This window comes from Rhizoctonia solani, chromosome 14, assembly GCF_016906535.1.
Source record: "Rhizoctonia solani chromosome 14, complete sequence".
Taxonomy (NCBI): Eukaryota; Fungi; Basidiomycota; class Agaricomycetes; order Cantharellales; family Ceratobasidiaceae; genus Rhizoctonia; species Rhizoctonia solani.
In genome coordinates, this window is record NC_057383.1 from 840,720 (window position 1) to 865,914 (window position 25,195).

The 25,195-nt window shown below is 48.1% G+C and overlaps 7 protein-coding genes across 7 annotated transcripts; 3 read left to right on the forward strand and 4 right to left on the reverse strand.

Annotated features, from left to right (window-relative positions):
- Positions 1-1,080: 1,080 nt before the first annotated feature.
- Positions 1,081-4,677, forward strand: RhiXN_10896 (histone-lysine N-methyltransferase SETD1; the record flags this gene model as incomplete). The annotated part of the gene is made up of 7 exons (XM_043330711.1): positions 1,081-1,114; positions 1,169-1,563; positions 1,617-2,519; positions 2,571-4,315; positions 4,367-4,488; positions 4,548-4,576; positions 4,630-4,677. The coding sequence occupies 7 exons, from the start codon at positions 1,081-1,083 to the stop codon at positions 4,675-4,677; spliced, it is 3,276 nt and encodes a 1,091-aa protein (XP_043186056.1).
- A 377-nt stretch (positions 4,678-5,054) lies between these two features.
- Positions 5,055-14,056, forward strand: RhiXN_10897 (P-loop containing nucleoside triphosphate hydrolase protein; the record flags this gene model as incomplete). The annotated part of the gene is made up of 42 exons (XM_043330712.1): positions 5,055-5,088; positions 5,165-5,548; positions 5,603-5,742; positions 5,791-5,847; positions 5,940-6,073; positions 6,148-6,300; positions 6,353-6,383; positions 6,439-6,493; positions 7,049-7,179; positions 7,228-7,301; positions 7,363-7,395; positions 7,445-7,670; positions 7,725-7,742; positions 7,796-7,889; positions 7,943-8,195; positions 8,244-8,295; positions 8,342-8,440; positions 8,493-8,908; positions 8,960-9,229; positions 9,293-9,326; positions 9,389-9,517; positions 9,566-9,605; positions 9,658-9,686; positions 9,738-9,821; positions 9,936-10,032; positions 10,080-10,148; positions 10,210-10,304; positions 10,980-11,039; positions 11,096-11,108; positions 11,166-11,406; positions 11,465-11,567; positions 11,627-11,698; positions 11,753-11,874; positions 11,927-11,950; positions 12,012-12,194; positions 12,256-12,363; positions 12,421-12,526; positions 12,585-12,789; positions 12,852-12,882; positions 13,629-13,753; positions 13,803-13,916; positions 13,977-14,056. 42 exons carry the CDS (start codon positions 5,055-5,057, stop codon positions 14,054-14,056), a joined length of 4,818 nt encoding a protein of 1,605 aa, XP_043186057.1.
- Positions 14,057-14,231: 175 nt separating this feature from the next.
- On the reverse strand, positions 14,232-16,597 carry RhiXN_10898 (carbohydrate esterase family 10 protein; the record flags this gene model as incomplete). The annotated part of the gene is made up of 13 exons (XM_043330713.1): positions 14,232-14,236; positions 14,291-14,553; positions 14,584-14,618; positions 14,660-14,788; positions 14,836-15,013; positions 15,065-15,172; positions 15,225-15,355; positions 15,415-15,506; positions 15,571-15,723; positions 15,796-15,923; positions 15,984-16,004; positions 16,058-16,178; positions 16,237-16,597. 13 exons carry the CDS (start codon positions 16,595-16,597, stop codon positions 14,232-14,234), a joined length of 1,725 nt encoding a protein of 574 aa, XP_043186058.1.
- Positions 16,598-17,325: 728 nt separating this feature from the next.
- On the reverse strand, positions 17,326-17,763 carry RhiXN_10899 (uncharacterized protein; the record flags this gene model as incomplete). The annotated part of the gene is made up of 2 exons (XM_043330714.1): positions 17,326-17,677; positions 17,732-17,763. 2 exons carry the CDS (start codon positions 17,761-17,763, stop codon positions 17,326-17,328), a joined length of 384 nt encoding a protein of 127 aa, XP_043186059.1.
- A 368-nt stretch (positions 17,764-18,131) lies between these two features.
- RhiXN_10900 (carbohydrate esterase family 10 protein) lies at positions 18,132-19,766 on the reverse strand (the record flags this gene model as incomplete). Its single annotated transcript, XM_043330715.1, has 8 exons — positions 18,132-18,318; positions 18,376-18,506; positions 18,558-18,649; positions 18,703-18,855; positions 18,909-19,036; positions 19,087-19,107; positions 19,162-19,282; positions 19,340-19,766. 8 exons carry the CDS (start codon positions 19,764-19,766, stop codon positions 18,132-18,134), a joined length of 1,260 nt encoding a protein of 419 aa, XP_043186060.1.
- A 347-nt stretch (positions 19,767-20,113) lies between these two features.
- RhiXN_10901 (carbohydrate esterase family 10 protein) lies at positions 20,114-22,569 on the reverse strand (the record flags this gene model as incomplete). The annotated part of the gene is made up of 11 exons (XM_043330716.1): positions 20,114-20,462; positions 20,510-20,515; positions 20,566-20,690; positions 20,746-20,923; positions 21,157-21,287; positions 21,339-21,430; positions 21,491-21,642; positions 21,713-21,823; positions 21,881-21,901; positions 21,955-22,075; positions 22,131-22,569. 11 exons carry the CDS (start codon positions 22,567-22,569, stop codon positions 20,114-20,116), a joined length of 1,725 nt encoding a protein of 574 aa, XP_043186061.1.
- A 193-nt stretch (positions 22,570-22,762) lies between these two features.
- Positions 22,763-24,570, forward strand: RhiXN_10902 (Triose-phosphate Transporter family; the record flags this gene model as incomplete). The annotated part of the gene is made up of 6 exons (XM_043330717.1): positions 22,763-22,782; positions 22,835-23,393; positions 23,446-23,624; positions 23,815-24,338; positions 24,388-24,401; positions 24,442-24,570. 6 exons carry the CDS (start codon positions 22,763-22,765, stop codon positions 24,568-24,570), a joined length of 1,425 nt encoding a protein of 474 aa, XP_043186062.1.
- Between the last annotated feature and the right edge of the window lie 625 nt (positions 24,571-25,195).

A 25,195-nucleotide genomic window follows, 5' to 3' on the forward strand; every position in this document is an offset into this window, starting at 1 on the left:
ACTCTGAAATTATGACTAGTGTAGCCCTTGAATTTAGACAAAGGTAAGCGAATAGAGCGAGGGATGTGTAAGTGGGAGTGTATCTGACCTACAGATGAAGCCAAACGAGAGATAGCATCGCTACAATCGTCAGAGTTACCTCGGGCCGCGTGTCGATTGCAAGCCGAGGGGATGAGACATTACGAATGTAACAGTGGTCATTGTAGTCTAGTATGAAGTGTCAATAGAGGCATCGGGCCAAGGTCGATGATCGATTATTATGGTGGTAAATGACTTACTTAGTGCCCGTTACCCAATTATGCAAAGTCATCATGATCAGCCGGCCATGGGTGATTTGCGCGGGCCACTGCTGCAGCCAAATTGACTCGTTTCGCACCCTGTCCAGTCTCCATATGTCCCTCGTCTATCTAACACGCTGAGAATAGCATCGATGCGATAACAATGGCAATAACGATGTAGTATTATTAAAGAAAAATCAGCGGAAGGGACAGAAGGGATGTCGACGGGACTGGCGCTAGGACGGAGATGGTGGTCCAAACGTAAGGTGCCTCGCCACCAGTCTGCGCACGGTCCACTCGCCGGTGTCATCGACAGCAACAACAACCAGCAACACCAACGTGAACTCGACTCTGACACAAATCACATAAATTAGAATATAATTATATTCTTTCGCTGCCTTGGACAAGCTGTGTTTGGCAACGTGACCCGGTCGATCGTTTGGTCAACGACGATTGTGATTGTGCACGATTGTCTGTGAGTTGTCCCTGATATCTGTTTCACTTATTATTATCATCTATTCATAAATATTCTATTCTGCCACTACTCTGCAGCCCTGGTATTCGCGTATCCAGCACGAGTGACGTATCAGGTTTTTGGTGTTTGAGAATGCTAACTGCCGAACTGGAGGTCAGTACTAGTGGGACTGGGACTATTATTATCCATCATTTCCCGTATCCATTTTCTGTATCCACCACTCTGACTCCCTGCTATTGCTGCCGGTTTCATCATGTCCGCGACTGACGCGTCTTGTATAGTCCCAACACCGCTGTTAATCGAGGATTTAATTGCATTTGTGTGATCATGAGCTGGAACCGACTAGACACCAATGGAGTAGGTCAGTAAGACAGACCAACACCGTGCGGTAAGGTCCAACTGATAATAGCACCAGAAACATATAATTCTCAAAATTCGACGAGCAAAACAACAGTAGATCCAAGACGCCACGCGCCGTCTGTCTTCAAACATCATACTCATACTCTCACGCCCGGCGCTACTTGCCTTGCTCCTCCTCCGGACACATCCGCCTCCGCTCACCATGGCAATCTTTCTTGGCCGCCCCCCAGAGACCCAAGCCTACGGGACTATAAACTCATATATGATCCATCCACCAATGGGCGTCGCAGTGAGCACGGTAGAGAAGTCTTGTACCGGTACAATGGCCAGGTCGGTCCTGGAGAAGATCCAATCCGCGTCAGAGATCCGCGCAGGGACTTGAGCGAGCGTAACCGTGAGGGACGAGGAAAGGCCAGGCTGCGAACATCATTTTATTTGTTGGAGTACGAGGTATGTATAGTCTTTGATCGGCTGAGTAAACTGGCTTGACTTGCTTTGTCTAGTACGATGACAATTCGTATGGCCCACCGCCTCCCCCGCCACCTCGCGGCATATGTGTATCCGGTCTGAGCCCGTTTACAGCTGCCGGTTTCGTCAAGCGGCACTTTAGTTCATACGGCGCGATCGAAGAGTTTGTTTCTCAGGTCGACAAGGCCAATGGCTCATCCCTCGGCTTATTTTGGGTCAAGTATTCCGACCAAGACGAAGATGGTCACAAGGCAGCACAGCGTGCACTGCAGAATGAAGACGGCCGCAAGATTGGATCTGGGAATGCAGCTCAGCCTGCGACAATCGTCTTTGATCCAGACGGCCAAGTCTGCCGGGGGCTTTACCAAGACGAAATGGAACGTCGGCGCAAGGCCTGGGAAGAGAACCGACGCGGAAACAAAGCATCAGCTGCTGCAGCCTCCACAAGCCATTCGCCTTCTAGCCATATCCATCCTTCTCTTCCTCCCGCTCCACCGCCGATCCCAGGCTTGCCCTCTCGTCCTCCACCGCCTTCGTCTGGCCCTGTAGCTGGCCCGGACCGTACGTCATTGGCCACTTCCATGCGCCCACCTAATCCTCCGAAACCGAGATCGAATTCAACCTCGACTTCCAATTCGCGTCCCAATTCTTCTTTGCGTCCGAACCATACTCCGGCCATCCCTTCGCCTTTGCATAGCACATCACCCTTGTCAAACGCGAGCCCCAATATTAGTGCCATTGAAAAGCCAAAAGCTGCCACTGCATCTGCTACGCCCGCTCAACCAGTCGACGAGGAAGAAAACCACCGAGACACTCTAAGGTTGTTGGCACTCAATGGAAACGATTACATTCAAATCGAAAAGTCGAGTTTACCAGACGAGTCCAAAGCGGTAGAGATGGAAATACGAAAGTTTTTCGGAGGTTACAAAGTGGATCGGGTATGCTTGTTTGCTTATTCCGTTTATTGAATGTATACTCATTGATTGTAGGTAATGAGAGACGTATACGGGTGGTATATCTCTTTCGACGTCTCAACCGATGCACGGCGGGCTCTTGGAGCCCTGGACGACAAAACCATTGCCGGCCGACAAGTTATTCTGACCGTCCACCCTGCACCTTCGATAGCTACCCTCGCTACAACCTCTTCTCGTCCCCGAGGAGACGCAAAAGAATGGTCTGAGACTGAATTCATTCAAGAGGCTCGGAAAATTATCATGCGGGACCTATTGAGTGTGTTTGCCAAAGATCTCAGGGAAAGAGTGGCTCGACCCAAGACTTGGAAATTGGTCGACGAAGCGCTCGAGGCTCACCGCACATCTGAGGACAAGGACAAGGACGCGGATGATGCCCTGCCTCCCACGACCGAATCGCTCACCCCGGGCACGACGGCCACCGGTGGGGGCCCCACCGAGATTTCGGTTTCGACACCCAAGGGATTGAAGGGATTGTCGTTCAAGCGACAACATCAGAACGTGAAAGTCGATATCAATATATTCAACCGCTTGACGCCACAAAACCGAATCAACTTACTCAACATTCTCAACAAAAAGAACGCAACGAGCGAAACGGAGATACCCATCCCGATCCCATCGCCCCCTCCACCTTTGCCCGAATCAGTCGTATTATCCTCGCCACCGAAACCCAAGCAGGCCCCTGCAGCGGCGATCATCGACGACGAAGAATCAGGTGAAAACGTCGCTAGGTTCGAACGCTCGCTTAAGCGGAGAAAAGCAGGGATAGAGCGCCCCGGCCATAAGAAAAAACGACCCCGACGGAGGGTGGAGTTTTCCGATAGCGACCGGTCAGATGAAGATGATAATAATGATAACGACTCTCCACCCGAACCTGTATCTGTATCTGTTCCTGTTCCCAAGGTCCCGCGTCCACCCAAGTCCCTCCCTGTGCATGTACGTGACAAGCCTAGGAAACCGCCATCTTCAGCTGCGAACAAGGTTGATGTGGTTGTTACTCCGCCCGCCTCGGATGAATCCAAGGACATCTTGCTCATCAAGTCTCACGCGCCAAATGAGGTGGTCGAGACTCCGAAGCCGGTACCCATTACTCCTATTTCCGCCCCTGTTCCTTCTCCTTCGGGCGAAGTGGTTATACCGGATCCATACGCACAGCAACTCGTAGACGACGAAGAAGACTTGTACTATATTCGACTAGCGTTGGGTCAAGCGCGTGGGGTCCCCTTGCCCGCTCGGAGTATCCAACGATCCTCGGAGGAAGATGCGTCGCACCTTCCACTCGGGTTGCGCAAGCATACTAGTGGGTCGGCCCGCACCGAGGGATACTACAAGATCCCTGAAGCCGCGAAGAGTTTGTACCTCCCCCAGAGGAACCGTGCGATTGTGGATATCTCGGCAGCTGCTCCCCCGTTACCCGCTGCCACCTCTCGTTCGACGCGTGCATACAGCCGTCGACTTGCCCAAGGTATCGAGCAACACAAGGGCAAGGCCGCAGACGCTGGAGACGTCCTCAAGTTTAATCAGCTTAGGACACGCAAGAAGCAACTTACGTTTGCGAGGAGCCCGATTCATGATTGGGGGTTGTATGCTGCTGAGCCTATCCCGGCTGGGGATATGGTCATTGAGTATGTGGGCGAGGTGATTCGTCAACAGGTTGCGGACAAGCGTGAAAAATATTACGAAAAAACTGGGATTGGGAGCAGCTACTTGTTTAGGGTTGATGACGATTCGGTGGTGGATGCGACCAAAAAGGGCAATCTTGGGTGGGTCAAATTGTTATTTTTTCTGACTTTTAACTCATTTCTTGTACTCAGGCGACTCATTAATCATTGTTGTGCACCAAATTGTACCGCAAAGATTATCACGATTAATGGCGAAAAGAAGATTGTCATTTACGCCAAGACGAATATCGACGTTGGGGACGAGATTACTTATGGTACGCGTGACGTTTCGTTTGATTTAGACCGGCAGCTGATCCGGACTCCGACTTGTCAGATTATCATTTCCCGCTCGAAGATCAAAAAGTGCGTACCACGAGATCATCGCTTACCTTTTATATGCTTATTCATCTTTATAGATTCCGTGTCTCTGTGGTTCACCGAAATGCCGTGGTTTCCTCAATTAGTAGACCTCTTTTATTCTTTTTTTTTTCTCTGGGTCCAACCATACTCATTACTGTACTCGCTATCGTTTGCATCGAGGGGTTTCTCACCAACCTAGGAGTATTTCTTTTTTGTAGACTATATACTATAATCCGATTGTTGTTCAAGAAGTTGGTAGACAGGGTATTTGGAGCCGGCGAATTTCATGAGTGGGTTGAGGTATGTGTCGTATATGGTTTGCGGATCGTGAACCGGGGTGGAGGTGAGTGGAGGTGCGTGGAACGAAATCCGACTGGAGCGGCGGATCGTTATATCAGGTGACTGGCAGGATGAGGTGAATATATAACACCCTTAGGGAGGGGAGCGCAATCCAAGTTCTGTCTCTCTCAATCATCACGACATGGCTCCAGTCGGTCTCGCAATCCTCGGCGCAGGTATTTTTGCAAAAGAAGGCAGGTCACTCGTGCTGAAGCTTCGTCATCAGCGATGTTTCTGACATCATCTGTATAGCATACATCCCCGCACTAGCGTTGTATGGACCCGACCAATTTTCCCTCAAGGCTGTGTACTCTCGCTCTAAATCTTCGTCTTCTTCCCTCTCAGAGATAGTGAAAGAACGTATAGGCACATCGCCCGAGATATACTCCGAAGATGGCGCGAGCCAAGGCGGTCTAGATGCGTTACTTGCCCGACCCGACATTGATGCGGTGATCGTCGTGCTGCCGTTGACTCAGCAGCCGGAAATCGTTCTAAAGGCTTTGGCAGCAGGAAAGAACGTGCTGAGCGAGAAGCCAGTTGCCAAAGATGTCAAGACTGGGCTCGATTTGATTGAAAAGTGGGAGAAAGAGTATAAACCCAAGGGCTTGATCTGGCGCGTCGCTGAGAACTTCGAGGGTGAGTTGAGATGTGGAGATCTTTCGGATGATTTGGTCTGATAGTTTAGCCTAGTTGAACCTGGAGTAGTCGAGGCTGGTAAGAGAATCCAGGCAGGGGCCGTCGGCAAAGTTCGATTCTTCAATTTCTCTTTCATATTTTCGGTCAATAAGGATAACAAGTATTATCAAACTTCGTGGAGGACAGTTCCCGATGTGAGTGGTTGAGGGATATCTAGAATTTGGTCTTATCATGGCTCTTAGTATCAAGGAGGGTTCTTGCTCGATGCCGGGGTACACACAAACGCTGCTCTCAGACGGGTGCTTGGTTCAAGTTTCCCACTTGAGACGGCCAAAATTTCTGCATTCGCGTCGCTTACCCGCGATTACTGGCACCTCACGATACCTATCAGGCTGTGCTCCAAGCAGCGCCGACATCCGACGGACATCCTCCCCATGGTATCATGGAAATGTCTTGCGCCGCTAGCCCGGGATTCTCCCGCTATGTCTTGACCGTTGCCGGAACTGAAGGAAACTTGACTCTCGAGTCGGTTGTGAAACCCATAAGGGATGCCGACCGAAATCTCGCCTTGGCTAGCGCCTTTAACGCTGGGACGAAAGAAAGCCCTCGCATTTCGCACTGGCAGACAAGATTACCGGACCTGACGGGAGCAAGACTGAAGAATTCGATAAGATTAGCTCAGGTGTCCACGAGGAGCTTGGTAGTTTCTTCCGTGCACTTTCAGGCCAGGATGATGGAAACGGTGAACCTCGGTGAGTAGTCCTGAATAGTGTACGTGCGCAAATAGCTTAGCTTTGGTCATAGGGGTGCACTGCTCGACGTTGCATTGATCCAGGTCGGTAGCGCAACAGAGTACTTGAAATACAGGTCAGCTGACTCGTTTGATTTAGGCTTTCTTGACGAGCGAGGGTAACGCGATAGAGCTCAAGAAGCTTTTGTCGACAGGTAGTGCTTGAGCTAGTTAGACTGCGTTAGGTAGTTTGTATTATTGACGTGAAACAATTTGAAAAGTAATGAAACTCATTTAGAGTAAGATCACGTGATGATCGATAACCACTACTGAACTACACTCTTCTATATCATCTTGAACGATTTTGGATAAATCAGACATTTAAATTGATTATGGCAGCAACTAGCAATGATGTAGAAAATTTCCTGAGCCGGATGCGAGATCTTTGTTTGAAAGAGCGAATGGCCGAAGTGGAGCAGTCCTCACTTTTGCTTTCAGCCTGCAGTCCCAAGTTACTTGAGCACAAAGGTCTAGCACTACTTGGGCTTGGCGTCTCCAGTGTTCAAATAGGACTCGGAGGGAAAAGGTTGCTTCCTTTCCAGTACGGCTGTAACCTGGTGACTTATTTCACCCCACTCTATTCACTGTAGCTTGATTGAATTGGAACGGCCATCGGCATACCACACGTCGACAAATTTCCCTCCACATACGTTTAGGTGGTGGAGCTTGTATTTGTACCGGGTTACATACTCATAAGCCCTGTAGACCAGGCGACATTGCTCGAATCGAAGCGAATGTGACTGGTACCTTGGGGAAACGTGGTACGAAACAATTGAAAAAGCAAACCCAAACTTTGGGCGATTTGGATGCTGGTACTCCTGTCGAGGGTGTGGTATACAAGGTGATCCACGCTCGATCTTGTACATCTATTATGCTGATCGTCTCCTAGGTTTCGGATACGCGTATTGTTATATCGGTTGAGGCCGAGTCACAAGATATAGAATTGCCTGAGAGATGTAGAGTGTGAGAGTCCTAGGGTTGTATACACATATATCCGTATACATAACTCACACTACGAAATCAGGGTTAAACTAGCCAATAGTATAACTTTCGATAGGTGCCTTTTATGTGTTAGTTTGCAACGCGACGCACTTATTGAATTTCAGGATGGATCGCGCAATTGACTCGCTAGAACGTCTTGCAACACAACAGGTCTCCGACGGCCCCACCTCGGCAACTCAAACCCTACCGCTTGCCCAGTCTCTACTCGCCATGAAACCGTTGCAACCTTACATACCAATATCGGAGGGCCTAGCCTTCATGGATGATAATCTAAATGACAGCCAAAAGGAAGCAGTCAAGTTCGCGCTCGACTCTCCTGAAATTGCATTGGTGTGTAGATCTCCACCTTCCAATTCCTCGTTAACAGCTGGGCTATTTTCATAGATACATGGCCCACCTGGAGTAAATTGTCAATCCTGGCTCATCAATTGTTAGCTTAATTGAATTCGTTTTAGACCGGGAAAACGCAAACATTGGTGGAAATTATCCGACAATTAGTTCAGCAAGGGAAGCGCGTACTTGTATGCGGCGCTAGTAATCTCGCAGTTGGTAGGCCGTCGTGCCTCTGGGTGTCAATTGTACTCATATGTCGATCGGCCCAGATAATCTGTTGGAGCGATTAGTCCCTCACCGGATACCACTATCACGTATCGGACATCCTGCACGAGTGCTAGGCAATTTACATTCGGAGACGCTTGACGCACAGGCGGCACGATCAGACCAGGCCGCTCTCGCCGCTGATGCCAAGTCTGAACTCGAGAATGCAATGGCTTCATTGGCTGGTAAGGGTAAAGCACGGCTTCGTGGTCTTGAACGGAAAAAGATGTGGGAAGAGGTCAAAGAACTTAGGAAAGAGTATGCGCAAGCGATTTTTCGGTTGCTCAAATTCTGATCTTTCTTAAGATATCGAAAGCGGGAAAAGGTCATTGTACAAAGTGTTTTAAGCGAAGCCAAGGTGTGTGAAAGCCTGTTGTATCTACTCGTGACTAAAAACCTATCAGATTATTCTTGCGACCTGTCATTCATCTGGAGGCCGACAACTTGCAAATATGCGTTTTGACGTTGTTTGTATTGATGAGGCGTGCCAGGCATTGGAGGCAGTAAGTTGGGCGTCCTAGAGTCCTAGGGTTAACTCAAGTCTTACTATATCAGGTCTGTTGGATATCAATACTCAAAGGGTCGAAGCTTATCCTGGCTGGTGATCCACTTCAACTCCCACCTACAATCATTTCCCTGAATAGCTCTTCGCTCAAAAGTTCCAGCACAAACCCAGCCAGCTCTACAACCAAAAACCTCAAGCTGGGAAAATCGTCCAACAGCGCTGCCAAGTTGAAGGCCACGCCACCTAATCCAACTAAAGAAGCTCAATCTGTAGAGGAAGCAACTGGCGTGGACTCTCCGGCAAATAGCGGCGATGAAAAGGATTCCGCTGTGATCCCTCCAATTCATTCCGTCAATTCGAGAAAGCCTCGGCTCGTTCCACCCAAATCGCTTGAGGTCACACTATTTCAACGTTTGGAGCAGATGCACGGCTCTTCCATCAAGAGAATGCTAACCACCCAATATAGGTATTGGTATCCTCATTTTCCCAAAATAGCAACTGACTGAATACCCACAAGGATGCACCAGAAGATTGCCAGTTTCCCGTCCGAGACTTTGTATGGCTCCGCTTTGATGTCACACGAATCAGTCGCGTCCCACTTACTACGCGATTTGCCGGGAGTATCTGCTGATCAAGGATTGGCAGAAGTAACCTCGGAACCGGTAGTCTTCTTCGATACCGCGGGGTGCGAATTCTACGAAAGGGTAGACGGTGAAGGGGATAGAGACGAGGGAAGTAGATCCAACGAGAACGAGGCGACCTTAGTGAAAAATGGGTGGAAGAACTGGTAAGACTCTGCTTTCGAAGAGACCCTTTTTACTCTAACGGCTTTGCCCGTAGGTTTCTGCAGGACTGCCCCCCGCACAGATAGCGATCATTACGCCGTTAGTACCGGTCAACTACGCACTCAATTGGATGATGACTATAAACGGCGCATAGGTACCAGGCTCAAGTCACCCTTCTTGTATCCATGCTCCGCCCAACGTATCTGGAGCTAGAGATCGGTACTGTTGACGGAATGCAAGGGCGAGAGAAGGATGCGGTCATCCTGAGCCTAGTTAGGAGCAATGATAAGGTGCACCCTTTTCAGGCCAATTTGGGGCGTGGTCCTAATCTTTCGTAGCGTGAAGTCGGTTTCCTGAAGGAAAAGCGAAGACTGAATGGTGGGCCGAACCGTTCTTTCACTCCTATAATTTTCATTGACAATATCCTTAGTCGCCATGACACGTCCAAGAAGGCATCTTGTGCGTTACCATAGTGTATACATACGTCACTAAACATCAGTTCTTTCATAGTGCGTTGTTGGGGACTCTTCGACCGTAGAAAAGGGGGGTGCTTACTTGAAGAAGTGGATGACCTGGCTTGAAAACAACGCTGATGTGCGTTATGCGGGAGATCTATGAACCGAGAATTGAGACATTCTCTCAATTAATTAGGTGAGTGATTCTTCTACGAATGCAATGTTTGTCATATTGGTATCGAGGCTACTTTAGTGTGTGTACGATATCGTCACCTCTGATATAAGAAATGTTTTGGCCTTTGCATGCGCCCAAGGGCAGCTGGCTTGGCCCGTTCAATTAGATTATTCGCGTGTGTGCCAATTAGCCTTCATCACCTGCTTCACGCGCGCCCCACAGATAATTCCCTCGCGCCTACCAAGACTCGGTATTTGCACGAGAATGGACTGGGCCAAGGCACAACCGCCGGTAAGTTCTATCATCATTGGCTTGGAACCAATCAGCTTGGCTTGTGCTCGCTGATTTACAGCTTCTCAAGTTCTTGGCCTGGCTCACAAGCTCGCGGAGAATGGCCTAAAAAGGCATGTACGCGGCCCGGCGGTCCGAGAAGTCTCCGGTGGCAAGGTAGATTGGTCTCGGCGCCAGGTCGCGAGAGTGCATAATGAGCAAGCGGGGGTGGTTCTGGAAGCCAGGCTCTCTGCTCACCCCACATTGGCCCCCAATTCTCCGCACAGTTGGAATTTCGTAGCATACTGCTGTCATGAATCAAGACAAGGCTCAAGACAAGGGGGGAGTTGAGCACCTGAAGACAACAAGAGCGCGACCTTTTCCGAAGATATCGAGGTCACCAAACAAAATCGAGGGATCGATCAGGAAATTGCCCAGTTTGTGCGCAGCATGCCGTAGAAATCGACGATGCGACAAACAAAAGACTCCTGGGGTTGATCAACAAGCGGGTACTCACAGTTATGTTGGTAAGTGCTTTGCTGGGCAATGTTGATTGGTAGGAGGATCGTATAACTGACCGAAGTACTCGCCATGTGTATAGGTGACATACTTTATCCAGTCTCTAGATAAGGGTACTATGTCCTTCGCAGCGATTATGAATATTCAGAAGGTTAGGGACCGTTCAATTATAGTAACGTACAATTAACGTTTATTAACCTCCGACTCCACCCTGTCAATCTCAGGACGCCAATCTTCATGGGCAGGAATACGCAGCATGACGACCGTAAGTAGCCTAGATGCATCGGACCGAATGCGGACTCGACAATGACACCAAACTATTGGGATTGATAGATCTTCTATGCTGGTTCGCTAGTCGCCGAATTCCCTGTCAATGTTTTGTGCCAGAAATTCGTAAGTGTATCCCTGCCCATGCTTCGGAGCAACCGGTTGACGATCCCCACGCATAGCCCATTGCAAAGTGTACGCTACGCTAGTATCTCGGATGTAAACTACTTTTAGGCTAATTGACTTTGATAGTCCTGGGGACAGCCGTCGTATTATGGGGCATCACTCTAGGTAATTTGAGCTGGGTGACAGGCCACGAGACACCACTGACGTGCCTGGATTTTAGCACTGACGGCGGTATGCAAGTCCTTTGCGCTTTGATGGTCGTGCGTTATCTGTTGGGCACATTCGAAGCGGCGGTCCAGCCATCGTTCTTGCTCATGACGTCGATGTGGTATCGTCGTGCTGAACAAGGAGAGTATGTCTCGTACTGGTGAGATCTTTAATTTCGATGTGGCGTCCTCGGACACTTCTTAACTCTATTTGTTTAGGTATGCGATGAACGGTCTACAGATGGTTGGAGGATTGATGTCCTATGGCGTTTCGCACATCAATAACCCGAATATCAAGTCCTGGCAAGTTTTATTCATGATGGTATGTAGACGCTGTGCGATATCCGATCAAATGGCTAAAACTCGGATATCGGGATTTAGCTGGGTATTGTAACCGTCCTTTGGGGAATCTTTATTTGGCTCTATCTTCCTGACTCACCCATGAGAGCCAAGGTTGGATAGTTTCAAGTCACTGATCCATCATGATGCCTGACAATCTCGATCCAGTGCTACAATGACGAAGACAAGACATTGATGGTTGAGCGTGTTCGCGCGAATCAAACCGGTCTTCAAAACAAGATTTTCAAGAGGGAACAGGCCATTGAGGCTTTCACTGACATTCAAGTCTGGTAAGTCTGCCAAGTAAGGTTATGGACTAGTGATTAACGACATAATTCCTAGGTTCTATGTGCTCATGCAGATCCTGTAAGTTCCATCACCTTTGATGCTTTTTCGCGATATTGAAACTTATCTACGTCGCCTACAGTAACACTCTTCCCACATCTGGAATTGGTGCTTTCGGGAATCTCATTATTAAGGACGGCTTTGGATTCGATGTGCTCCAGACTAGCTTGCTCTCTCTCGTTCAGGGCACAGTCCATATACTCATCGTTACGTTTGTTGCCTATATTGCGCGCAGGACGCAGCAAACCCTCTATATCATGATGGCGTGAGTAGCTCATTTTGGTGTACCTTAGGATTTCAGCCACTAAAGCATCTGGTATATCCAGCATCTGCGTTCCTATGGTAGCTACTACCAGTGTGCTCATGACCGTCCCGAACGGGCGATCAACTCGCGTTGGTCTCTTGATCGCTTTTTATGGCACGTTTTGGTTCAAGTAAGCTCAAACCACTTATCGATTTTTCTAGGTTTTGAATCAGTACCTTCTAAATAGCGGCGTCGCGGTTCTATTATTGTCCCTTATCACCCGTAATATCGCTGGCCAGACCAAAAAATCTATCGTTCTCACCATGTCCCTTATTGCGTGGGCCGCCGGCAATGTGCGTAATCCTGCGGGTCAACCCTTTGTATTCCAATCAAACGTTGACATACCCATAGATGATCGGACCCCAGGTGTTCCAGACCAAGGATGCTCCCCGGTACCGGGTTGGATTTACCGTCCACTTGGCGTTCTACGTTGCACAGATCGTTGTGTTTTTCGCTTTGCGCTTGATCCTCGCAAGGCGCAACAAGTCCAAAAATGAGGTTTCCAAGCAGAAGGGTCGCGCAGAGGGAGAGGTCAACTTGGATAATGCGTTTGATGGTCAGTCACATTGCGTTAAACCGCAATTGTTATGCATTTTGTTAACGGCCTATGGATGGTAGATATGACGGACATGGAGAACCCCGAGTTCAGGTACCAATACTAAGTATTTGAGACATCATTGTGTAGTGTACGTTAGGACGATTATCCACGTGCCCTGAGCACACAAAACATTAATAAGAATTTTGTTCGCATCATTATCGGATTGAGTAACCTGAGAAACAGCCGGAAAGGCGGAATAAAGCGTCATGGAACATGAATTATGTATCAACTTTTAGGTAGACTTGGCAGTGATGGCGCGCGCATTTACGGCCACAAAGTGGTACGCAACAATCAGAATTACTGACATGACGCCGAGACTGTTGGCAATGCGAGCAAGTGTCACGTCAGAGATCATGTTTGGTACCTGGAGCAACTGTCAGGCCCATCTTCAATAAGCTGAAATTGTCCAAGCAGCTTACAAGACTTTCGGCAACGTAGACTGGATTTGGTAAATGAAAGGAGCGAGTAAAAACTGGCTTACGAGAGAAAATGTCAGATGGAAACTCCAGGACAAACCGAGCACCCTATATCATACCTCTACGTGCGCAATCTGCGCAGCTTGTCGACGTGGAGTGTAGGAGCTGAAATAAGCGCTGTACTCACGCGAATGGTCACGTGGGTGCTCTCATAAGCATCCGGGTGAATCCGGCACGAAGAGGATCGCAGACTCCCTTCACACACTATCCGCTTTCTCGACCCAAAATGAGACCCACTAATGTCGCTATGAGCGGGATGCCTACGGGTTAGTTAGCTACATGTATTGTCGCTGATGAATCTTTAACCACGAATATTTGCAGGCAAATCCTGGGTGAGCCAATCTCCTACAAGCTATTAGGGTTTCTCGCAATTTACAGAGACAATCAACAGATGGGATGGTGGGGCGACTTCGCAGGCCCTAAGCAAAAGGGTGTGATCTCATACAGTGCGTGATTCTTATAGACCCTATAGAGTATCGTTGAGGTGCTGCACAGGTATTTCCCCTTACAAACAACGTGCATTCGCCGGGGCTCTTCATGGGTATCTCTTCAATGGTTACGCCCGACTCGCTGCACAATTACCTTTCTTTGCCATTCCTTTCGCTGGAGGTGAGATTTCTGACTTCATGCAACTACGAATGAAGTCCCATATTCATTTTAATATTTCAGCGTATGGCGTATACGTTTGGGCCAACAAGAGAGATGCGTTCTTGAACAGCAAAGCAGGTCACGGGCATGGCGACCACTAGACTCCACATATATCCAGTGTGTTGTACACCACCCGAATAAAATTGTTCTATTTTTCAATCGGTGAAGGAATCGTCGAGAACTCACGAGGGGAAGGTCACAGCTGAGGTAGACCCGATATCTATTGTCTTGCTATATGATCTCTACTCCTAAGCGACGTTAAATTTGGGCGGTATACTACACTGAGACAAGGTACTATATCTCCAATTTATCGACCATACTATTCCAAACCTTACAGCGTTCAACCTCCCCGGTGTCTAAGTTCTCAATAAAACTTCCCCCTGGTTTGCCCTGGATTTTCCCCGTTCCGCCACCCTCGGCCCGGAATACAATTCGCTTACCGGATGGATGTGCTGGCCACATTGGATGGGTGGTGGCCGGAGTATTAGCAACCTTTGGATCAGCCGTCGCATAGAATGAAGTAAAGTAGGCCACGGCTTCGTCGGAAAGTCCTCGCTGTGCCGGGGTGAGTGCGTGGAATTCGGTGGTTCCATTCGATCTGAAAGCACTGGTTAGTACTGGATGCTACCGGGTGCACCCCGCCTTACAGTGTTCTGCACGGAGCTAATTAGTAAACTACGACAATGAAAATATTTCAAAAGTACTCGCCTTGCTCCTTCATATAAGATGTAGTTATCTGATGAATGTCCGGCCGATACAGGATTGGCAGGATCAGGCTCGTCCCACCTATATGTGTGCGCCCGAGGCCCGTACAAGTTTGCTAGGAAATGTGTCTTTGGCTGGGTAAGCATCGAGCCAATTCGTCATAAAAGGTGCTTACTCCACAACGGAACACAGCCTCTCCTAGTCCGAAGGAAGCCATGCTCTCTTCGGTAATTCCTGCTTTAATGTACATGGCCCTGAGAGTCTCCAAATCGGTGGATGTTAACCCGGGATAGGTAGCATTAACTACAGCCTCGAATGGAGTACCGCCGGAGGCGGAATCGGCAGTTGTGTGTCTATGAGGAGTTAGTGGGCTTCAGACGTGATATCGTGTTAGATGTACGAACCCAACTATAACGTCTACACCGGGAACTGCACGGAGAATGCTCCCAGGGTTGCCCTCGAACAGAGTACCATCGATCACCGGAAGCCACGACCATAGAGATTCACTGTGTCTGTGAGCTTCATTAGTACCCTCGGTCAAAAATGGATTAGTGAATAGTTTACTGTTTTCTCCCATTGTCCGAAGCCTGCATGAGCTGCACGGGGTCAACTTTCCGAAGACATTCGAGTGTATGCGCAACATTTGACGAGTTGGATGAGCAGCCAACAGAATTCGTCACTGCCTCCCATTGTTCCTATGATAAATAATTTGAGCAAACAGAGCTCGAATTACTATTTGAATCAGATCACATACCTTGCGAGCTGCTGGAAGTGCAAAGGACGAGCGGTACCAACTTTGTACAACAGCACGACGAAATAGACGTTCAGCCTGATTAGCACTTCGAGCTTTTGAAAATAGAAAGTAAGCAGTGATTTGATTCGAAAAAAGAGCTTTTCGATGAGTACTAACTAGTTAGGTGCAATCCAACGCCACCAGCACCCGCACTCTGACCCATAATCGTCACTCTATCCGGGTCTCCGCCGAATGAACGAATATGCCGCTGAATAAATTGGAGAGCTAGCCGCTGATCGTGAATGCCTGCATTGAGAAGAAGTTCTGGGTCTGTCGGGAATTAACATATCACATATAAACTAAGCAGTAAGGAGCGAGGAACGAAGAATGGAGTTCATTTACCTTTCCCTTCATATACACCTTTCCCTAGCTCCTCTGGCGCTGAGAGGAAGCCAAATATTGAAAGCCTGTAGTAGATCGATACTGCGACAAATGGAGTTGGGGATCGCTGGACCCAGTTATCGAATGGCCTATACATGTGTGATTATCAGCCAGGCCTTAGAAAAAGTACCCTCTAGTATCCAACACACCAACTACGAGGGTTTCCAGCGCTACAGGCAGACATAATCAGATTAAACTTATTTCAGCAAATAACTGAACGTACAAATATCCCCCACCGTGGATGTAAGCAACTACGGGCAAAGAACTAGTATTTGTAATGCCTTTGGGCGCATACACATTGACGTATAGGCAATTTTCGGAGCCGGCTCCCCCAGTATCGTTGGCTAAGTGATTCAGACTCAGACAACCCGATCGCAGACTAAAAAAACAAGGTGTACTTACGACCAAGCCAAGAGGAGTATCCTTGAATACAGAATGGAGGAAATTGCTGAGCATCTGTTATGTTATGCGCTCTGGGGGTCTCGTCCAAGGGCAGCGGAGCCCTGAACCGACGCGGTGGTTGAGCATATGGAATGCCTAGCCATGAAATAACGTTTGGGACGGTTTCGTTGAGCAAACCCCTATATGAAGCATGCCCCAAGTTGATGATTGTATTCGTGGTAGTGTGGGTTGGAGAGGCAGCCACAGTATTGGTACTAAGTGCGGCAACAAAAAGTGTAGTCAGAGCAGATATAATGAAAGGGCGTTCATTTGTGTTAGATTCCGAGGTTTTCAGCAGAGCATTGCGATTGCCCAGCATCATACTGAAACACTCGTATGATAATAGAATTGTCGATACCCAACTATCACCTATTAGCCATTTATATAGTTGGAGGCACAGCATGGTATTCCCACCGGTTGTTTTCGAATCCTCTCGAGCAACGGTGTTATGGCCGCTCTCTTACTCTAGTTAGGCAAAAAGGAACTCTCAGGGAGGTCACAAGCCTCTGAGAGTATCGCTTCATTGGAAACCTAGGTGACTCTTGACCAACTACTCAAGCAACATTCAGCTTCCATTGTACCGATTCATGACAAACGAAATTAATGATTTAAAATATAAGGTTCTCTATAGCCCCCTTTTGGAATCAATTCCGAGTGACTATGCTAGATGTAGCGTCGATCGAAGCCCCGTGACTAGTACTGGGATCCATGTAATCGGCTTTTAAGTCCTAACTCTCGGCTGGAAAGCGAAAATACTTAGAACTTCCCTTCTGAATCATTTTTTCTAGCTTATGATCGGACAAACTCCATTCTTCGCTACCCATCTGACCTAACTTGCCCCATAAGTAGACTGGCCCTTGCTCCAAATGTATTTCCCGCTCTTTCAAGGAAATTCACGCTTAAAGGTTTATTCGAGTTGGTAAAAGTTTAGTCCAATCTTTCGAGATCGCTTACGATTTTTCACATACATAGTGGGATACGTAACCAATATATTTAGCATTTATTGTGGCTTGTTAAAATTCCCACTTTGTTCTCAATTGATCCATACATTCACACCTGAATAGTGGTCGCTAGTGTTTCCCAAGTTTTGCATCGCTGAATCTCGGCTCCATTCAACTCTTCAATATAGGATCCCCCTTCTGTCCCCTTATTCGTGCCCGTTCCGCTTCCCTCGGCACGAAATACGAGGCGCTTACCAGAGGTGTAATCTGGCCAGACCTTTGGTTCACCAACCGCGTTGTTCAAGTTAACCTTGGAAGCAAATCCAGAAGTAGGGCCATTTGATGAGGCAGGGACGTTTGGACTCCCAGATGCAGCAAACGTAATGAAATGAGATATGAGTTCGTCCGACAAAGCTCGTTGAGGTGGTGTGAGGGGGGTGAATGTTGTTGTCCCATTGGAACTTGGCTAAATAAGTATATGCTCACAGGCGGTCCAGAGCACATCTTGTACTTACCCGGTTCTGGAGCGTGACTCTGGAGTTAACATGAGAAGATAGATCAATTAGGCGGACCTACCTCGTTCCTTCGAATAATATATAATTATCCGCACAGTGATCAGCACGCTCGGGATTGGCTGGACCAGGCTCATCAAACCGGTATGTATACACGCGCGAGCCGTATATGTTTCCCATAAGGTAAGTCTAAACCTAGAAGAGTGACACCAATGTAGATGCAGCAGGAATTAGTTTGACTCACACCACATTTAAATAAACCTTCTGAGAGCCCCGCATCTGTTAGATTTTCAGGGGAAAACCGGATTGGAGGTACAAGTTTTCTAGGATTCGAATATCGTTCGAAGAGAGCTTTGGATACGTTGCACGCGCCCAGTGTTCGAAAGGTGGAAGAGCGATAACGCTATCGTGTGTTGTATATCTTAGATGCAGTGTCAGTGAATGGTTCATTTTCCTTGTTCAAGTTTAATTCTAACCCAACAATAACGTCTATGTCTCGAGGAGCCTGGTCCAAAAGGCGATGGGGGAAATCATTGAACAACCTGTTATCCAATAGTGGCTGCCACATCCAGTCGGTGTATTTCCGATACCTTCACATTACAATTAGACCCAATGTATCAGGGAAAAATTGGGTAAGTAGAGCTCACTTAAACATCCCTTCATCCGCAGCCTGCGAAAGTTTTACGTGGTCGACGTCCCGTAGGCATTGGAGAGTACGAAGGATGCTCCAGGTCCAGTGAGAACACCCCACGTATTTTGTAACGAAATTCCACGTCGCCTAGTAACATGTCACCAGCCTTCTTATACTCAGTGATTAAGAGCTTCGCACCTTGCGATCGAGCGGCTTGTATAATGGGGGGCGATACCAACTCTGTAAAATTGCCCGATGGAAAAGCTTTTCGTCCGGGTTCTCGTTGCGAGCTTTTACATGTTACTTTGCGCGGGTAAATGCACGGGCGAATTAGCGAACGAACCTACAAGGTGAAGTCCAACGCTACCAGCTCCTGCACTTTGGCCCATAATGGTAACTCTTTCGGGATCACCACCAAAGGAGCGAATATGCCGTTGTATGAAACGTAACGCCAGCCGCTGATCATGAATTCCAGCATTAAGAAGAAGTTCCGGGTCTAGACAAATGGGTTGGGGACAACCGCGAAATCATAAAATCTTGAAAGCGCACCGTCTCCTGCGTGTACTCCTTTATCCGGGGATTCCGGTGCCGCAAGAAATCCAAGCACCGAAAGACGATAATAAATGCTCACAGCCACAAAGGGAGTCGAAGAACGTTGAACCCAGTTGTCAAAAGGCCTATGACAGTCATTAATAATGTAAGTGGGAATAACTGCTGGCCAGCGCACCAATTGCGAGGATTTCCGTAGCTGGACGTAAAACGAATATTAATATTAGGATTGTGCGGGGCAGAATAGACTCACTAATATCCCCCGCCGTGAATGTAGACTAATACCGGGAGAGAACTGGAACTATTTGCAGATTTTGGGGCGTGTATGTTTATCTTCAAGCAATCCTCAGAACCCGCGCCCCCACGGCCGTCCACTTGGAATGTAAATACCAAAACCTCATAGTATTTTCCGGTTAAATCATTTTACTCACAGCCAGCTTCAGGCGCCCACCCTTGTACGCAGGGTTGAGGATATTCAAATAGATCTGTTATATTGTGTTTTTGTGGAGTTTCGTCAAGTGGTTGAGCGGCACGGAAACGTCGAGGTGGCAGGCCATAGGGAACCCCCAGCCAAGAGACCACATCAGGAACAGTATCGTTGAGTAGACCTCGGTATGATGCGTATCCTAAATCAACTATAGTGTTCGATGGCGAAAAGGAGGGTACAAGAGTGGGAGAACGAGTAGACAAGGAGTCGGCTATTGAGCTAAAATGACTTTTCGCGACATATGAAGCGGTGCCGAGAGCAATTGCACCTAATAGAAATCCGATAGAGTACGATGCAGGAGGATCTCTTGGAGTACTTTCGACGGCGGGGGAGCCTTTGGCAAGAGGAAACTCACGACCAGCCGCAGTCATGGTTGTTCAGAACACTGAAGTAATTCGGCTTCTGTCTGGACCCTAATTCGGCCGGAACCCGGACATAAAGCCGACATATAGTTAATAGCAGATTCTATCCCAATGCAGAAGGTGGTATGTTTCCCTACTCTGTGTTGTAATAAACATGCTTTAATAGATAATTGAACAAATTATAAAAGTTACATTAATACACTAAATTCCAAATTTTATTGGTTCATTCACATGGTACGCATATAACTACGTCTTTTGCTCCAATTTATCTTTATTGAGAATAGCATGCCCGTAAGCAACGAATACTGGGCACCCTTCGACTACGCGGAGCAATTTAAAGGCCTATATACCTGGATTTAAATCTGAATAGCCTCTGTCAGGCTCTCCCAAACTTTGCACCTCTCAATCTCGTTCTCATCAAACTCTTCAATATGGGTAGCTCCGGGAACACCTCTGCTCGTTCCCGTTCCACCTTCAGGAGCACGAAAAACGATTCGTTTCCCAGTATCGTACGTCGGCCAAATAGGGGATATATGCTCTTGTGCGTCTGATGCGTGTGCCAAGGTCGCTTGCACGTTGTCAGTCATTGAATGTGGTGCGTTGGGATTGCCAGTCGCTGCAAATTTTACAAAGTAAGATATTAATTCATCAGACAGCACTCGCTGAGATGGTGTAAGAGGGTTGAATGTGACGCTCCCGTTAGACCTGTAGATTATTAGTACATCAGTTCAAGATCTTAATCATTTCCGTACCCAGTTCTAACAAAAGTAATTAAGCTAGAGCTCCTCAAAGCAGATGAATCCCCTACCTCGTTCCTTCGAACATTATGTAGTTATCTGCAGAATGACCTGCGCGTTCATAATTTACCGGATCTGGTTCGTCAAATCGATACGCATATACTCGTGGGCCTTGCTTGTTTCCAATAAAATGTGACTAGGAAAATATCTCTGTCAATTGTGGTTTGACACAAAGTGCACCAAAGACTTACACTGCATCGGAACATAGCCTCTGACATTGCCACCTCTGGAATATCTTCCGGAGCGATGTCTGTTTGACTGTATGTATTCTCCAGCATACGAATATCGGCGGAAGACAGCTTTGGGTACGTCGCTTTTGCTAGCTCAGAGAAGGTTGCATGGCTGAGGACGCTGTCGTGAGTAGGATGTCTATCAAAACACGGGCCAATCAATCGTTGTTCAAACCTGGGTATTCGTTCGAGGCCGACAGAACTCACCCAACAATTATATCTATGGGTGCACGAGAGCGGATAAGTCGAGACGGAATATCATTAACATCCGGTTGTCAATACCGGTTGCCACATCCAGTCTGTATCCTTCGGGTGTCTTCAAGGCATCTTAGTTGAGTCATCCCGCCTACCACCAATCTGACTTGGACTCACTTGGCCATCCCTTCGTCGGCAGCTTGAATGAGCTTCACATGATCAACCTCGCGAAGGCATTGAAGTGTGCGAGATAAGCCCCATGACCAATGAGAGCATCCAACTCGGTTGATCAGATAATTCCATACGGTCTAGAGCGGAGTTGGTTACCGCGGCTTCCCAGCAAACGTCATTGTACATACTTTACGCCCGGCCGGATTCAAGAGAGGTGCACGGTACCAGCTCTGTAGAATAGCACGATGGAAGAGTTGCTCATCCGGGTTCTCATTTTGCGCTGTTAGGAAAAGATGAGAAGGTGAGTCGAGGCGAGAGGTTCCTCGATCGAGTTACAGACCAACAATATGGGACCCTACGCTCCCAGCTCCGGCGCTTTGGCCCATAATGGTAACTCTCTTGGGATCCCCACCAAATGAGTGAATATGTCGCTGGATAAAACGAAGAGCCATTCTTTGGTCGTGTAATCCAGCGTTCAGAGAAGCTCGGGGTCTACACGTAACCGTAAGCTAGAAAGCGATCGAGGGCTATAGGGAATTGAAGCACCTTCGCCGGCATGTACCCCTTATCTGGTCCTTCGGGTGCTGCCAAGAATCCAAGTGATGAGAGGCGGTAGTAAACGCTTACCGCTACAAACGGAGTCGAGGAACGTTCAACCCAATTATCGAATGGCCTATATGAAATCTCCCATTCAGGTATATATTCAAGTGTACACAAGTGAGGTACCTACCAAGCACGTGGGTTTCCATTACTGACAAGGCTAGGTGAGAAAATGCGAGTGTAGCGATAATAGTGTCTACTTACTGATATCCTCCTCCATGTATGTACACCAAAACCGGAAGTGAACTCGTATTGGTCGCGATGTTTGGGGCATAAATATTCAAGAACAAGCAATCCTCAGATCCTGCACCCCCGCGATCTTCCGCTGTAATCCCAAATTAATTCTCGGCATTCTCCACTTGGCTATTACGTCCGCTCACCACCTGCCCATGGAGCCCATCCTTGCACACAAAAGGGTGGGTATCGAACCAAGTCCTTCAAATTGTGCTCACGCGGAGTCTCGTCCAACGGTTGCGCAGCCCTGAACCGACGGGGGGGTTGGGCGTAGGGAACTCCTAGCCAGGAAACAACGCTAGGGACAGTTTCGTTTCTTAGACCACGATAAGATGCATATCCCAAGTTTACGATATTGTTCGAAGTATGTGACGGTACATCTGCGATTGGTATTACAGGAGAGCTCAGTAGTCTGTCGATTCCAGAGTTAATGAAGCCTGCGCTGGCGTATGCTGCGGTACCAAGAGCGAGGGCGGCTACAAAAATAGCCGCTGTATGCGATGGAGGAGGATTGGTCGGTGTTTCTTCGAATAATGAGCCGCCCTTTGCAAGTGGGTGATCACGGCCTGAGCGGGACTGGACCATGGTGGGAGTGAATGAAATGGGAATGATGGAGGTGGCTGTGTTTGATCGACGATGACAAAGACGCCTCGACCCCCTGTCGAATGTTTGCTTGCGACCACGATTTCTGTTTGTTTTTTTCACATTGAATAAATCACACTCTTTTCTATCACAAAATTAGCTAAAACCTTAGTGCAAGTGTCCAGGAAACCACCATATGGGCCGTCATCTATCTAGGTACGGTCAATCCATTTTGGGGGTGAACTCCGACTCCTAACTCGTTGTCTAGTCATAGTCTCTCGAGAAACCATACGTGCGCCCCACTATCTGCCCCTGGACGCTCTGAAATATGGTCTCTCCCAACGCCTCCCCCATCCCTGTCTGAGCTCTCCGTTCTCGCATGTACCGATTCTCCTCCACCGAAGACATCCCAACTCGGCGGAGGCCGGTCTGAGCACATCACCAACGAGAGATCAGATCAGTACTTATCAATAGATCAATCTCTTCCTAATAGTCTATTGCCCCTGTCGTATACTCCTTCGCACCGTCCCAATTCCGGGTTGCGTCGTGAAGCCTGGCCGGTGCCTTGGTTTGTCTCCGTTACATCATTTCGGAGAGTGCCTGTACAATCGTTCCAATCACTTGCCGCCGGTATTACCCGCTCGCGCATCACTGGTCTCGGAGCAAATGTTGGAATATGGCTCGCACTTTATCTTGCATGCAATCTGGCACTTACCCTGCATAACAAGTATCTTCTGAATGACTTTCCTTTCCCTTGGCTCCTTACGGCACTTCACGCGTTCTGTGCTGCCCTTGGCAGCTGGATATGTGTGTGGCAAGGTCTATTCGTATGTATGATACCTATTGAACCGAGGTATCAGCTTCTGACAGACCCTCCAGGAACCAGCTCCTCTGAACCACCCCACGACTCCGCTCCTGGCTCTGTTTAGCGTATTGTATAGTGCGAACATCGCGGCATCTAATGCATCACTTCAGCTCGTGAGCATTGCTACCCACCAAGTGGTACGCGCCGCGACCCCGTTGTTTGTCATTGGCTTCGCATGGATCGACCAATTCCGGTTTAACACCCAAAGGGGGAATTAAATCGTGTCACAAACATGGAGACGCCAACAAAACGGCGAGCCGGATGCGTGGGTATCACCTCGGAAAAATGAAAAGCTTGACTCCTGTTATCCTGGGTGTGTTTTTGCGCAAGTTTGATTTAATTCTTTTCTATGTGGCTATTTATTGATATCCCTTTTCGTACAGAACATATGGAGATTATTCTTACACTCGCGCTGGACTCGCACTTACCCTCCTTGGAACTGCTCTCGCTGCTCTCAAAACAATGTTGGCTAGCCGCGTCGTTCAGGCCAGAATCCAGACCTCATATACACCACATGGTGACACATCAACCCCTGTATCACCCAAGTCTGTCCACCCGGCCCGAGCCCATTCTCGACGTGCCTCAATAAAGCGCGTGGTTGATCAAAACTACGCTCCAGTTGACGGACCGTCCGGATCTAACCATTTGCCGACTGCGGCTACGGCTACGGCTACGGCTCCGGCGCTACACCCTTTGGACGTTCTACTCCGTTTGTCCCCTCTGGCATGCATCCAATGTCTGGTCATAGCATTCCTCACTGGAGAAACCCGCCATTGGTCCAGTAACATGGATTTAACTGTCACCAGATGGCGCACACTTGCCTTGAACGGAGTATTAGCGTTTCTTCTAAACTATGTGAGCTTTGTTACGAGTCGTAAGGCAGGGCCGTTGAGCATGACTGTTGCTGGTATGTCAAACCCGGACTTTGCCCTCGAACCAAACTAACTGGTTCACAGCCAACGTGAAACAGGTGTGACTATTCTACTTGCTTTGATGGTGTTCAATACGAGCACCCCAAGTGTGACGCACTCGTGGGTATCGCGTTAACACTCGGTGGGGGATTATGGTACGGATACCTGGAAGTCAAAGAGAAGAGCCAGGCGGCGGCTAAAGAGTTGGATGAGAAGGCACTTGTTTGATACATTTGCTATGGACCCCCCTTTTTTTCTTTTGCTTTATCGTTTATTAGCCACCAATCAAGGACACTACTCGGGACTTTAATGATGTAGCACTGTTGTTAATTGTATCATAAGACTATAGATGCGTGTAGTTACCTGCCGTTCGTTTACCTTATAGAATAATATCTTTCGGGAAAGCATGTATTGATCACAAGCGTGGGTTAGGGATATCCCCTGGAAGATTGGTTACCACCATATCTAATTAGGACGACCATGTATATTTGACAAAGACAATGGTCGGTTTGATGATAGCACCTAAAAATCCATAGACAGCATATCTGTATAGCCGGCAATTTCGCTAATTCGGGTCGTGGCTTTATAAGCCCCGTTAAGTCCCGCAAATACATGGATCGCATGCATAAGGTGAATGATAACATTTCACGCAATGTGATGTGACAAACTAGCAGATTTGAGCGGGGTTGGATCAACTGTGATAGATGATGATACAGTGGGGACAGAATTGAATAAAGGCAGGCCCCAGTTATTAACCTTCCTGCCTGAACTAATTAGTGCTTATAGGATCAAACCTCTGTGCTTCGCCAAATTTAAACCTAAACATGAGATTCGTTCCTCTCTAGTTAACGGC